Genomic DNA, 16,334 nt, shown 5'->3' on the forward strand with positions numbered 1-16,334 from the left:
TTCCTGCCATGTACCCTCAAGGGGTGTACAGGATATGACAGTACTACATAAAAAAATTACATCATTACTAACTTCCTATCTACAATTTTCCTCCAAATCAGTCTGTTACTTGTCAAGACTAACATTATCAGATCTTATATTTCTATCGTCTAAGGCACTTTGTACCGTATCAATCCACCTATATCTTGGTCTTCCTCTGGGTCGTTTTCCTGCAAACCTGGCAGAGAACACCTGTTTTGCTAATCTTTCCTCTCCCATTCTACTTAAGTGATCATACCACCTGAGATTAGCTCTGTTAACGCATTCCTGGATGCTGACAATGTCAAGTTCTTTCCTAATATCCTCATTTTTAATATGATATTGCCATTGATGCCATCTGTTCATGCCTCTAATCTTTCTCAGGACCTCTCATATCTGCAGTCTCTAGTCTTTGGTCAAGTGTTTTACTTCTGGCCCAGCTCTCAGATCAATAAGTTAAAACTGGTTTGAACACAGTCTTGTATACAGCTAATTTAGTGTTCCGACTAATTTCTCTCTTATTCCATATGAATTTATTCAATTGACTTCCTACCATATCAGCTTTGCTGATTCTGTTGTCTATTTCTATATTTAATTTACCATCTTCAGTAAAAATCGTGCACAAGTAGCTGAGAGTTTTACTTGTACCACAGGCTCTCCGTCCACAACACAGCTGACATTTTCAACAGTTCTGCCTATTTTCATTGTGCTTGTCTTTTTATTGCTGACCTTCATACCATATCTATTACAACAGCTATTCAATTTAGTCAGAGAATCTTGCAGACTTGCAGAGGGTTTATTTAGAAGTATAACATCATCCGCATAAAGCAAAGAGCTGACATTAACATCTCCAATTTTGATGTCAGGTTTAATACCACATTCCTTCATAATGTGATCCATATAGATAATGAATAACAGAGGGGATAATGTACATCCTTGTCTCGCACCAGATTTAACATTAAACGATCTTCCTGTACTTCCTTCAATTCTAACTGCTGACTCACAACTCAAATAAAGACTAAGTATTGCTTGATATAGTGCCCCATTGACACCATATAACTGCAGCGTATTGAATAGCTTCTCTCTTGGCACCTTGTCATATGCCTTTTCCAAATCGACAAAACTTAAATACAGATCTTTGTTATATTCCCATGCTTTCTCGACTATTTGTCGTAAAGTGAAGATCTGATCCTGACAGCCTATTTGGCCTGAATCCAGCTTGTTCTTCACCAAGCTTTTCTTCCACAATTCTTCTCAACCGTTTCTCAAGTATACTTGCATAGATCTTGCCAGGAACACTCAGTAGGGAAATACCTCTGTAATTCTCACATTCAGTTTTATTTCCCTTTTTATATATGGGTACTATGAGAGCTCTACTCCAATCATCAGGAATTCGTCCCTCAGTCCAGGCATTCTGAACTATGCAGTGCAGCCACTGTTAGACTCTTATACCACCATACTTCAGCATTTCTGGTCGAATATCATCTACTCCTGCTGCCTTTTCACATTTCGAGCCTTTGATGGCTTTTTCTACTTCAAGTATGGATATGTATTCCTCACTGCATGCCTGGTCAGTGTTTTTTTTATCACTGTGCTATCATCACTGCTTGTTTCATTTAGCAGTTTTTCAAAGTAATTACTCAATACTTCAAGGATCTCTCTTTCTCCTGTTTTCATGTCACCTTTATCATCTCTAACTCCTTTTACAGCACTCTTTCCTCCATTCCTAAGCTTCTTCAACAACCTCCAGAATATTTTGCCACCTTCTTGATATTTATTTTCTATATTCTTGCCAAAGTACTCCCATGACTTTTTTTTAGCTAGTTTTACACACTGTTTAGCTTTCTTACATTTGTCTCTGTATTCTGTAAGAGTAAAAGCTGACTTATTTGCCAGGAACTTTTGATATGCTTTCTTCTTTTCCTTCACTGCCTCTTTAACTTCCTGTGTCCACCAGGGAGTTCTGATTTTTTTATCCTTGCACACAAGATCACCACATGCCTCTCTGGCAGAATCAATCAATATTTTCTTCAGAGTTTGCCACTGAATCTCCAAGGTTTGATTCCTGTTCTCAAACTCTTTCATTTTCTTTTCAATAATCTTTCTGTATTTTAGTCTACAGTTCACATCTGAGAGCTGCTCAACTTTTATTCGCTTTAAAACTTTAATACATGTTATTCTTTTCAATATGAAATTCAATTTTATCCTGCTCAAGACTAAATAGTGATCACTTCCAATTTCAAATGCTCTGTACACTCTGGTGTCCTGCACCAGGGAGAAAACATCACTATCAACAATAACATAGTCAATGAGACTTTTCTTATTCCTAGCCTCTTCTCTCCATGTGAATTTGTGCACATTTCTATGTTGGAACATGGTGTTAGTAATAACAAGTCCATGTCCTGAGCAGAAATCCAACAGATATTTGCCATTATTATTAGCTTTGCTCTTTTCTCCAAATTTTCCCAAAATATTTTTGTATGTCTCACAATCATTTCCTACTCTGCTATTTACATCCCCAACAAGGACCATCTTTTCCTTTTTCATTGTGTCAGTTGCTTTTTCTAAAGCCTCAAAAAATTTCTCCACATCTACCTTAGTAGAACCTTCTGTGGGACCATAGGCACAAATAAATCTCATTGTCCAGTTCCTCATTCTCATATTTGCCCACATTACTCTACTTGAGACTGCCTGCCATTCAAGAAGATTAGCCTCGTATTTTGCATTGAATACTATGGCTACTCCTCCTTTTCCTTGATTGTCATTGCCTGAATATAACATTTTGTATTTATTGCTCAGAAAGATCTCACCAATTTTGGTCTTTTTTTGTTTCAGTCACCCCTATTATGTCGATCTGGTACTTATCTAATTCCTCAGCTAGCTCCATTTCTTTGCCATTCAGGCTTCTTAAGTTGATAGTAAAATCTTTAACTCTGGTGATGTTGAATTGGGGTTTGTTTTCAGATTTGTTCCAGTAGCTGATGTTTCGCTGTTCGCCCTGGTTCCCTGGCGAAAACAACGGGGGCCTTGTTTAACCAGGCGACGCCCCAGCCGGCATGAAATTTTGTCATTTTGTACCATCATTTTTTATTTTAATTTAACTAATAAGAATACAATTTGGTCGGCTAAATCCCAAATTGCCAGCCGATCCTCGTTCGTTCAGTATCAAAGTAGATACCCAACAGGGTGCACCATGAGAAGGTGAGGATTGGACATTAGGTCAGAAGCCCTAGTCGGTTCTCCACATTCCTTTAATGGCTATGTGGAAGTCTCCTCTCAGTTATACAGCTTTGACCCTTAAGCACCCCGTATAAAGAAGCTAGAGACATAAATGTGTAAAATTGCAAAAGCCAAAAAATTACTTGTCCTCAGACAACAGTGATAGTTTGGAGAATATGAAGAATATTCTGAAGTGTTGTTGTCGGCTGGGGAGGACACATAATTTCCTGGCTTATGTCAGAGACTTATCTCCAGAATACTGCTTTATCTAAGTACTGTTTCGGAAATTTCCTTCTGATACACCAAAGTACTTAACAGTACTCTGGTAAAAGAGTTGCTGAGAGGGGACATCCTTGTCGGACTCCTTGGTTTATCTCTCTCGTATATGATAGCTTGCTGCACCTTTGCAAGGAGTTGCCCGGTGTTGTACCACTTTACCCCAGTCCTGAAGATACTTTCAGGTGCAAACTTTGTTTGCTCACAGTTGGATAAAGGATTAAACTAAATTTATTATACTCTAACCAAGTGAAAAATAAACTTTCAACATCTTTCTCTAAATCCAGAGTAGTTTATTAAAAAAGGGTGGCACACCATTTGGCAACTCCTATAGGTAGAGATGACTTGGTAATGCTTCTGCCTGGTATCTCAACTTGGGCCTGGCTCCCACTGAAGAGACCTCAATAAAGGTCGAAACTAGTCTGGGTAGTGGCCCTTTCCTTAATGCATAACATTAGACATATCCGCAAGGAGATGTGTTTTGCATTATAGGAAATACCGAGACAGGGGTGTTGGTAGCTTGCTCCACCTTTGCAACGAGTTTCCCTGGTGTTGTACCACCTTACCCCACTCCTGAAGATACTTTCAAGCGCAAACTTTGTTTGCTCACACTTGGATAAAGGATTAAACTAAATTTATTATAAATATTAACAATCTGGAAACAGCATAACCCATTTGGTATACAAATGACCCTGCAAATGAAGATAGACACACTACTATTTGCAGATGATCAAATAGTATTAGCTACATCAGAAAATGACTTACAAAGATCATTAAATGATATCCCAATTCAATATAATATGACAATATCTAAAGAAAAAACAAAAATAATGGCATTAAGGGGATAAAAATCCCTTATTATTTTACAGCCAGTATGAGAAATTCTAAGAGTTTCATGCAGGCAAACTTGAAGCAAAGGTGGAGCAAGCTCTCTCACTATCCTTGATATTTTCTCATAATGTAAAAACACACAGCTCCTAGGAGATGTAATACTGCTTTACATTATGAGGAGAGGTCACTACCCAGACCGGTTTCAACCTTTTTTGAGGTCTCATCAGTCAGTGAGTAGCTAGACCTGGATGATATCAAAGTTTAAGTGAAAAGAACTTGCATACCTTCACTATACGAAAGGGTATGTAAGCTCTTTTCACTTAAAATTTGATATTATCCAGGTCTAGCTACTCACTGACTGATGAGACCTCAAAAAAGGTTGAAACCGGTCTGGGTAGTGACCTCTCCTCATAATGTAAAGCAGTATTACATCTCCTAGGAGCTGTGTGTTTTTACATTATGAGAAAATATCAAGGATAGTGAGGGAGCTTGCTCCACCTTTGCTTCGAGTTGCCTTGGTGTGGTACTACCAGGTGGTCACTTACGCTTGGATTCACCGATAGTTCGTCAGCATGAAACTTTTAGATAGTAGTTTTCGATCTTAAAGTTTCGCATACTGGCTGTAAAATAATAAGGGATTTTTATCCCCTTAATTTAATTAACTTCACCAGAAAAAAATAGCCATTTGGCTTTTCATCTTAAAAATAATGGCATTCAAAGGAGAAAACCCAATAAGAAGTAAAATAGTGCTAGATAATAAAATACTAGAACAAGTAAACACTTTCAGATACTTGGGATGTGATCTATCATACAAAGAAGAAAAAGACAGACACTAAAATATCAAACTTTGTCAAAGTAAATGGCATAATAAATAATATATTTAAGCCATCCCTAGTACAAAAACACACTATGATCAGACTATATAATGTCTTGTCAAAACCAACTCTACTATACGGAAGTGAAACATGGACCATGAAAAGGAAAGATGAAAAACAAATTCAAACAGCAGAAATGAAGTTCCTCAGAAAAACAGCTGGATATACCAAGTGGGACCACAAAACAAATGAAGAAATCTTACAATCCCTGAAAATAAAACCAATTAATTACTACATAAGACAGTATAAACAAAAATGGCTAGAACATTTAAATAGAATGGACAACAGCAGACTACCAAAAATATTATACAGATACAAAATAAGTGGAAAAAGAAGAATCGGAAGACCAAGAAAGAGATGGCATGAGACCGGAACAGGCCACTTGGCCTAAATTCCATGTTAGGAAGAAGAAGAAGACAACTCACTATATTCTGATATCACAGAATACCCTTGGAACATCTCTTTTAAATGATGAAAGAAGTACCCCATGCTTACATGTAATCATATGAAATTGCTGCATGTGTATGAATGACAATTACAATAAAAGGGCAAACAGATTTATATACAATATTTACAAACAGACAAATACATTATAAAACTAATGTTAGTTGTAATCAGTATAAGGTGAACGATAATGGAATATTCACATTTTTATGCATATACTTTTAATTGCAAGAGCCCAAAGAAATACAGTTCTCTTGATACAACAAACTGAAAAAGTCCTGCCAAAAGTCCCATTGATATAGTAAAAGAAAACTTTTACTCTAGACTTCTCAAAGAATCTATGACAGTGATCTATTCGCACAGACAGGTCTCTTAAGAGAAACAAAGGACTTATGTTAAATGACACCTATAACTCTCAGTTCTTTTAGTATGTCAGATTTCAATTTTTCCAATTGATACATTAATACTTCTTATGTTTATTGTGCCTCTCTTGAATTCTGCTGATGCTGAGATTGTACAAGCAGCTGACTTTTCTATGTTCACTCTGGTTCCATGACAAAAATTATGAGAACCTTGTTCAACTGGCATGATGGGACTTTCATATCGTTGTATCACAACTGTCTTTTGGTTTAATAGAGAATAGCATTTGGGCAGCTAATCTGAAGTTGCCAGCTCATCCTCGTTTGATCAGTAGGTAGACACCTACTAATGGAGTGCACCACAGAAGGTGAGGACTGGACATTGTGTCAGAAGCCCTGGTCAGTTCTCCACATTCCTTAAAAGGCTACGTGGAGGTATTCTGCCAGTTATCTATCTTTGATTAAGCAAACTCAACTGTATCCCGATCCCAATTTATTGGGAATGGTATACAATCCCAACTGGATTGTATTATTTTATCTCCAGATCTCCAGAGAGTCAAGGACTCAGAGGTAGGCCACAGATCACCCACACCAGCCATCATACCTTCTCTTAAATTCATTCCGCTGAATGCACTCACTACTTTAAGAGGCAAACTGTTCGCTCATGCACTGTTCTGTGAGAGAAATATCTAGCTTATACTCCTTTCTTAATCACACACAAACTTAACTTCCAATAATGCCCCTTTGTCCTCTCTCCACTTTCGATATAATGAAAAATTTCATCAAGTGATAAAAGGCTGACCTATAACAGGACCCCTCCTTCTATTTATTAGTGTCTGCAGTCCACATACTTTCAATCTTTCCTTATACATTTTATAATCCTGATATCTTCTTTGTTAATCTTCCCTGCACTCTTTCCTGGATTCTTCTGGACCCAGCAGACCAAACCTGCAGACAGTAGTCCAGGTGTGGTCATATCAAGGCTTTGTAAAGAGACAAAATGACTTATCCTTACATGTCAATATTCATATCAATATTGCAATTATCCTCAGAGTTGTATTTGCAATTGTGTAAGGGTCACAATTATAAATTGTAAAGTTGAACTTCAGTTTCTTATCACTAACTCCAAGCTTCGTAGCTTCAATTTCTTTTAACATAATCCAATCAATACAATATGATGTCAGAAATCTCATCATGACAACGTGCATAATGTGAATACTCTAACACTGATTGCCTTGCCTATCTTGGCATCATCAGCAAACAATATAACATCTATGTAATATCATTACTGTATAGGTTGAACAACGATGGTTCAAAGACTGCTCCCTGGGATACACCACTGGTCACCCTAAATCTGGTAGGTTACCACCCACCACATACCACTTTCTAATACCTATCCATCAGCCACCCATTTATCCAATTAAATAGTTTATATTCTAATCCCATATTCTCCATACAACAGCCTTTCATATGGTATCCCATCAAATATGCGTTAGTAAAAGTCTAACAGTATCATTCCCTTTTTCCAACCCACCTATAACATTATCATAAAATATAAACAATTGCTAAAACATAACCTCCCTTTAGTATCCATGCTGTTCAATGGAAAGTATAGTTTGTCTGTCAACCCATTTCTATATGCAAGTTCTTACTAACTTCTCTAAAATCTTCACCACCACTCCAGAGATTATAGGTTGGTAGTTAGACACATTGGTTTTTGCACCATTGTTGTGTACAGGACTATCATACATTCTTCCCATTCCCAGGTTCTTTCCTGAGCTGAGACTAAGTTATAGGCCAAGCCAATTCAAATGAACACTCCTTTAGTATATGCACTAATATCCTATCTGGCCCTATTACTGAATAGTTATCCAGGTTGTGCAACAACAGCTCTTGAACCTCATTCTCATGCACCTCTAATTCTTCATCTAGTATAGTAGTAGCACTGTGCATCATTTTATTTAATATTATTTTTTTAAAAAAATATCAGAATGGGGAACTGGACAATGAGACTTATTTGTGCCTATGGTCCCACAGAAGGTTCTACTAAGGTAGAAGTGGGGGAATTTTTAATGCTTTAGAGAAAGCATCTGACACAATGAAAAAGGAAAAGTTAGTCCTTATTGGGGATCTAAATAGCAGAGTAGGAAATGATTGTCAGACATACAAAAATATATTGGGAAAATTTGGAGAAAAGAGCAAAGCTAATAATAATGGCAAATATTTGTTGGATTTCTGCTCAGGACATGGACTAGTTATTACTAACACCATGTTCCAACATAAAAATGTGCACAAATTCACATGGAGAGAAGAGGCAAGAAATAAGAAAAGTCTCATCGACTATGTTATTGTTGATAGTGATGTTTTCTCACTTGTGCAGGACACCAAAGTGTACAGAGGATTTGAAATTGGAAGTGATCACTATTTAGTCTTGAGTAGAATAAAATCGAATTTCCTATTGAAAAGAATAACATGTAAGAAAGTTTTAAAGTGAATAAAAGTTGAGCAGTTCTCAGATGTGAACTGTAGACTAAAGTACACAAAGATTATTGAAGAAAAAATGAAAGAGTTTGAGAACAGAAACCAAAACTTGGAGATTCAGTGGCAAGCCTTGAAGAAAGCCCTGATTGATTCAGCCAGAGAGGCATGTGGTGAGATTGTCTGCAAGGATAGCAAAATCAGAACTCCATGGTGGACACAAGAAGTTAAAGAGGCAGTGACAGAAAAGAAGAAAGCATATAGTTCCTGGCAAATAAGTCAGCCTGTGGTCTTAGAGAATACAGAGACAAATGTAAGAAAGCAAAACACTGTGTAAAACTAGCTAAACAAAATTAATGGGAGGACTTTGGCAAGAACATAGAAAATATATATCAAGAAAGGGGCAAAATATTCTGGAGGTTGTTGAAGAAGCTTTGGAATGGAGGATAGAGCATGTAAAAGGAGTTAGAGATGATAAAGGTGACATGAAAACGGGAGAAAAAGATATCCTTGAAGTATGGAGTAATTACTTCGAGAAATTGCTAAATGAAACAAGCAGTGATAGCACAGTGGTAAAAAACACTCAAGAGGCATACAGTCAGGAATACTTATCCATACTTGAAGTAGAAAAAGCCATCAAAGGCTTAAAATGTGGAAAGGCAGTAGGAGTATATGATATTCGACCAGAAATGACCAGTATGGTGGTATAAAAGTCTTGCAGTGGCTGCACTGCATAGTTCAGAAGGCCTGGACAGAGGGACGAATTCCCGATGATTGGAGTAGAGCTCTCATATTGCCCATATATAAAAAGGGAAATAAATAAAACTGAATGTGAGAATTACAGAGGTATTTCCCTACTGAGTGTTCCTGGTAAGATATATGCAAGTATACTTGAGAAATGCTGAGAAGAATTGTAGAAGAAAAGCTTGGTGAAGAACAAGCTGGATTCAGGCCAAATAGAGGCTGTCAGGATCAGATCTTCACTTTACAACAAATAGCGGAGAAATCATGGGAATATAACAAAGATCTCTATTCGAGTTTTGTAGATCTGAAAAAGGCATATGATAAGGTGCAAAGAGAGAAGCTATTCAATACACTACAGTTATATGGTGTCAATGGAGCATTATATCAAGAAATACTTAGTCTTTATTTGAGTTGTAAGTCAGCAGTTAGAATTGAAGGAAGTACAGGAAGATGGTTTAATGTTAAATCTGGTGTGAGACAAGGATGTACATTATCCCCTCTGTTATTCATTATCTATATGATCACATCATGAAGGAAAGTGGTATTAAACATGATATCAAAATTGGAGATGTTAATGTCAGCTCTTTGCTTTATGCAGACAATGTTATACTTATCAATAAATCCACTAAGAGTCTGCAAGATTCCTTGACTAAATTGAATAACTGTTGTAATATATATGGTATGAAGGTCAGCAATAAAAAGACAAAGACAATGAAAATAGGCAGAATTGTTGAAAATGTTCAACTGCATTGTGAACGGAGAACCTGTGGAACAAGTAAAACATTTCAGCTACTTAGGCACGATTTTTAGTGAAGATGGTAAATTAAATATGGAAATAGACAACAGAATCAATAAAGCTGGTATAGTAGAAAGTCCTATTGAATAAATTCATATGGAATAAGAGAGAAATTAGTCAGAACACTAAATCAGCTGTATACAAGACAGTGTTCAAACCAGTTTTAACTTATGGATCTGAGAGCTGGGTCAGAAGTAAAACACTTGATCAAAGACTAGAGACCGCAGATATGGGAGTCCTGAGAATGATTAGAGACGTGAACAGATGGCATCAATGGCAGTATCATATTAAAAATGAGGATATTAGGAAAGAACTTGACATTACCAGCATCCAGGAATGCGTTAGCAGAGCCAATCTCAGGTGGTATGGTCATTTAAACAGAATGGGCGAGGAAAGATTGGCAAAACAAGTGTTCTCTGCCAGGTTGGCAGGAAAACGACCAAGAGGAAGACCAAGATATAGGTGTTTGATATGGTACAAAGAGCCTTAGATGACAGAAATATAAGATTTGATAATATTGGAGTCTTGACAAGTAACAGACTGATCTGGAGGAAAATTGTAGATAGAAAGTTAGTAATGATGTAAATTTTTCATGTAGTACTATCATATCCTGTACTTGAGGGTATATGGCAGGAATTTGATGATGATGATAAAAAAAAAAAAAAAAAAAAAAAAAAAAAAAAAAAAAAAAAATACTGACCTGTACACAAGAGGTTGGTTGATTAACCTATAGTATTTTAGTACTGTGTATGTCTAATTATTATTTTTTGTAAAATCAGGAGTGGGGTGTATGCCACGCACACACACACACACAAAATCTGGTTGATAGATCTTAGTGAAGTGAGCATTCAATATTTGAACAATCTCATCTGCTTCTGACACAAGCATACCATCTATATTCACTCAAGTTATTCTTCCACATTCATTTTTTTTTCTTTTACTTGCAACATAGTGATGAAATTCTTTTGGGTTGCCTTTACACTGCATGGTCAATTTCTTTTCATACTAGATTTAGCTATCTGTACAATACTTGTCACTTCTCTGGCCTGCGCTTTATATATTTCATAACACCTCTAACTCTTATTTTCATGCCATTCCTTCCACATTCTCATCTTATTAATCTTTTGCTTAATAATATCTATTTCACTCTTACCCTATATGTTCTTCAAACTCTAAAGACACACCTAGAAAATGCCACATTTAAGTGCCATTTTAAAACATCCCATTCATTACTGATATTCTTCCCATTCAGTAACTGATACATGCATTTCATGAGTTCACCATAATTTCCAGTTTTGTAGTTTAGCAAGCAACCTATCCTGATGTAACATCCATATAGTTAGCTACTTCCCAGGTCAGTACATCATGATCGGTATCATCAACTGATTGCAAAACAGTCACATACTTAACTGAGACACTTTCTGATGCTATGATCAAATCCAACACTCTTCCCACAAGTTCCTTCTTTCACATGCTGCATGAGAAAGTTGTCTCACAACAGCTCAATAAATTCATCTTCATTCTCATGAGATTTCTCTTCTATCCAATTAATATTTGGATAAGTCACCCATAATAATTACTCACTTAGTACCCATAAGGGTAATATGGTGATGCATTTTATCGTCACCAGCAGTTGAACCACCAAGTCTGTAGCAACACCCCACCATATATTTCATTCTGTTAGTCTTGATGTTAGCCAGCATCCAGGAATGCATTAGCAGAGCTAATCTCAGGTGGTATGGTCACTTAAATAGAATGGGAGAGGAAAGATTAGCAAAACAAGTGTTCTCTGCCAGGTTGGCAGGAAAACGACCCAGAGGAAGACCAAAATATAGGTGGATTGATATGGTACAAAGTGCCTTAGACGATAGAAATATAAGATCTGATAATGTTGGAATCTTGACAAGTAACAGACTGATTCGGAGGAAAATTGTAGATAGGAAGTTAGTAATGATGTAAATTTTTCATGTAGTACTGTCATATCCTGTACACCCCTTGAGGGTACATGGCAGGAATTTGATGATGAGCCTTGACTTCACACCAGACAGCTTCAAACTCACTGCTGCATGGGACATTATTACTATTGTTTTCATGAGTTTCTACCCTAACTGGACACAAATTATCTGATATCATTAGTATCCTCCTTCCTACTTTATCTGTTCTTCCTTAAAAATATTACACTCTTTCCCAGTTGTTGAAAACTGATAGCCAGTTTTCAACAATTTTTCAATTATCTTAAGCTAAAACATTCACCAAGGCAATGAATTCTACCCCTTCGTTTTTGATGCTCCTGGCATACATGCAAAGACATAAGTTTCCTCCTCACTTTTTTGTCTAATTATATCTACAAGTCTGCTTGGCCTGGTTGGGTAACCTTCTCTGTTCTGTCCACAGACACACTCAAAAAGTCTGAACCCAAAGTGTAAATTTCCACCTCTTCACTAGATTTGTAACCATACGCAATGAGATTCATATCATTGTCATGTTTGCATACTATAGCTGAACACAGACATATTCTCATCATTCATTCTATTATGATCTAATTTCCCTGACATTAGGTTTCAACCCTATTAATAATTTCTCCAGGCTCCTGATGCCAAATCTATTCACATGCAGGCCATCCCTCTTATACAAGTCTCTTCTACCAGCAAAATCACTCTCCACATTCATTTCTTCTACATAGCCTGTGCACTCAGTCAATTACTATCATAGCCCTCTTTCTTAACCCAGTTCTGTTGTATCTCAATAATAATAATCCTTTCATATCTTCTCTCATGATATCGATTTATCACTACTTAAATGACTGGTTCCAACAAGCACTACCATCTTCCTTTTCTTTTCTTGTCTGTTTTTCTATTACGTAAGCCATATCTCTTTTTACTCCAAGGAAGCTCAAAGCAGCAACTCTGTTGGCAAGTGCAACTTTCATGATTGAACCATCATTGGCTCAACAGCCCTGTGTGGGCTCTGGCCTTCTTCAGAAACTTCTGCCAGCATGATCAAATCACCATATATATTACTTTTTTTTTCTTATATTCTAACTGACTTACCTAATTGTTATTATTTTCACTGTTCATCATTTTTTTTTCTTATCTTGCCTGAGTCTCTACAGAAACTATCAAACTTTTTCTAATACTCTTATCGATTGTCGTATAATTTTATTTTACTTTTTTTTAATCAGAATATTTCAGATGTTAAATTATCCTCACTTATATCTTCAACAATGGTACTTCATTGCTTCTGCTCTGCTGGACAAAGGTTTCTATCTTTGCCATCTGTTAACTTGTGCTCTGTTCTTACAGATTTTTGGTGCCATTTTTAAAACAATCTAAATTTAACAATATATCTACAATTGTATTTAGTGCATATATTACTTACTATATTCACTAAATACAATAAATCCATTAAAAACTATAATAATATACTAAAATTTACCAATTAATTTATAAAAATTCAATAAATCAGAAAGAAAGAAAAAACACTAATCTTACAGGAACTACTAATAATAATACCAGCTTTTTTGATAACTGAATAGTTTTTGATAACATTGTTATAACACACACACCTTTAGTTATTAAAAACATTTACAAATATTTATATACATAAATCAACTTCACACAGAAAAGCATTGTCGTGATTGGGACTTCTGAAATTGTGAGACTTGTAAATAAGTCTTTTTCAAAAATGTACTGTTTCTTCCATCTTGAGAAGCAATAATCTGATAAAAGTGCATGTTGTAAATACAAAAGTGAATTATAGCACAATTTTTAATGAAAAATAAAGATCTGAAGGTAAGTAGTATCAATCAGAAGGAAAATTGAGTGCATACCATATATTATTATTGGATTACTAATGCTAGCTCTGATGAACAATAACAATAGGCTCTTTTCATTAGAAGCAACAATTCCAGGCATAATTAGACAAAAGAAAAGCTAGATGAAATCCTGTTACCAATCTTGTCTATCTACCATATTTAGAAGCTGATTGTTGATTTATTTTAGAACATCCAGTGTCCAAGACACATAAATACACAAATGAGAAAAGAAGAATGAAGACAGAAAAGAAAAACAGAATATTTTCCAGAGATAATATTGGAGTATTTGGATTCCAGTAACTGAATATCATTTATGTGTGCAAGGATTATTCAATGGTTTCGTTGAACCACAAAATATTTTAATTACTAAGGAGGATTAAAAAATCCTCCTTACAGTCATTTTATTTAACTTTATGAAAAATTTTAATAATTAATGCATTTTTGATTTCTTACTAACTCACTCAATCTTGTGCATGATGTGTTCATTTTTCAGCATCCCTATTTGTAACAACTTTTTATATTGAAACCATGCAAGGATTTCATATATTAACAAACTCATTTTTTATCTATGAAATATTATGGATCAGCACAGCAATTTGAGAACCACACAGTAACAGAAAAAGATTAGCAATTTGATGGACTTCTTAAGGGAAGAGGGAATGAAAAATGAATATATAAAGATACTACTAACTTTGCAATATGCAGAAAAATTTTCTTTTTCAACTGAAAAAAAGCTGAACACACACAACTGGTGAAAGATATCCATTTTAAAACTAAAGTTTTAGAATGGATATCTTTCAGCCAATTTCCAAGAAGATTACCAAAAGTAACATAATTCATTAAAAAAACAGTAAGAGTGACTGAATAACAGAAAAAAACCCTGCAAACATCATACTTAAGAATTAAATTGTTTTAGAATTACACTATCAAGAATAAGGAAACTATCAGCATTTACAATGCTTTGATTATACAATTTCTACATGGCAAACAATAAAATAGTTATTTTTAGTAGAAATTTAAACAACATATACTCACATGCGTTTTTCCACTACCAGTCTGACCATATGCAAAACAGGTAGCCATGCCACCCTCAAATATTGTTTGGACTAAAGGCTTTGCTGTAAACCTTGAAGAAAAGAGTGCTTTTGTACTATTACTAAAATATGAAATTATAAAATATCCAAAACACTTTTCAGTAAATGCATATATCTGTAGATTAAACAAATACATATATGCAGCTTAAACAAAATACACAGCAGTAAGGTCGATTTATCAGTAATATAAGTGGGATCATAAGACATATTTACAATGCTTTAAACTTCTGCCTAACAGCAAATGAAAAGAGCAATTCTAATCTTGGGTGCATAAAAGCATCTACATGCAAGGATAACTTAGTAGTACATTTGAAAGAAGTCTACTGCATCCTAAGGATAATACATACAATCCAAACAGTTTTTTGTATACTTTTCATTGTTTGTTCATTTTTAAAGATGAACTACTAATGATTTAATTTCAATTAAATCAGAGTTCACAAGAATGCAAAATACCAGTCTTCTGCTAAAAGAACAAAACTGCCATTTCAACAGTATTTTGTATTCTAGTCCCTTACCAAGGCAATTTAGCACAACTGCCCTTCCATGCTTCCACTTCTCACATCCATATGGTGGATAATACTATTATCATCACATTTAAAAAAATTAGGCTGATCTCTTTAGTATCAGTCTTCTAACTCTTGTATAAGTAACCATACCAAAAACAACTCACCACATGCTGCCTCTGATCTTCTGCCAGAAAGACAAAAATCCTCACTAACTTAGATATTAGTAAGTCTTGCAGTTTAAATGGAATTCCTCCAATTGTGCTAAAAATTTGTGCTACAGAATTAACTCCTACCCTATATTGCCTACACAAAGTGCCATACTACACAGTATGGAAGAACATCTTTATCCAGCCTCTACCCGAGAAGTAAGATGAAAGGTCAGACATGAAACTATTTTTATATTCTTGGTTTATTTGTTCTGTTTGTTTTGGAAGTTGAGATATAATTTTTTTTTGAATAAATGTTCTGTTGTAACCATTTTTTAGAACAAAATTAAGATGCTATAGCTCTTGGTTTCTTTTATCTATATCTGTGGAAATTCTGTAGGCTCTATCACATAAGGAACAGATTTTGCCTATTTTTTGTGCTGGGTGGAGATGAGAAGTTATGTGTAGATAACGTTCTATTAGTTGGTTTCCTATAGAATTATTCTGATATCTCAACTAATATATCCAAAAATGGTAAAGATATATCTTTATCTTTCTAATTAACTCTGAATTTGATTTGAAGATGAATGTTGTTCAGGAAGGTAATGAAATCTAAATGGATAGTAGAACAATGCCAGATGATAAAAATATCAATATATCTTCAAATTTTTGGCTGTGTTACTTGACACCGGAGGGCTATTTTTTCAAACCATAGGAGAGCCCATAGCTAATCC

At 35.3% G+C, this 16,334-nt stretch overlaps 1 protein-coding gene across 4 annotated transcripts in view; it reads right to left on the reverse strand.

The window, feature by feature from the left end:
- The window catches only part of Klp10A (kinesin-like protein 10A), a 469,762-nt gene that overhangs the window by 233,910 nt on the left and 219,518 nt on the right, over positions 1–16,334 (reverse strand). For all 4 annotated transcript variants that reach the window (XM_090390589.1, XM_090390588.1, XM_090390590.1 and 1 more), the window contains one exon: positions 14,890–14,980. In XM_090390589.1, the coding sequence (XP_090246715.1) occupies positions 14,890–14,980 (91 nt within the window). The remainder of the gene's footprint in view (positions 1–14,889; positions 14,981–16,334) is intronic.

The sequence above is a fragment of the Typopeltis vanoorti genome, chromosome 3 (assembly GCF_054136105.1).
Source record: "Typopeltis vanoorti isolate ZY-2024b chromosome 3, IOZ_Tvanoo_1.0, whole genome shotgun sequence".
In the NCBI taxonomy this organism is placed as follows: Eukaryota; Metazoa; Arthropoda; class Arachnida; order Uropygi; family Thelyphonidae; genus Typopeltis; species Typopeltis vanoorti.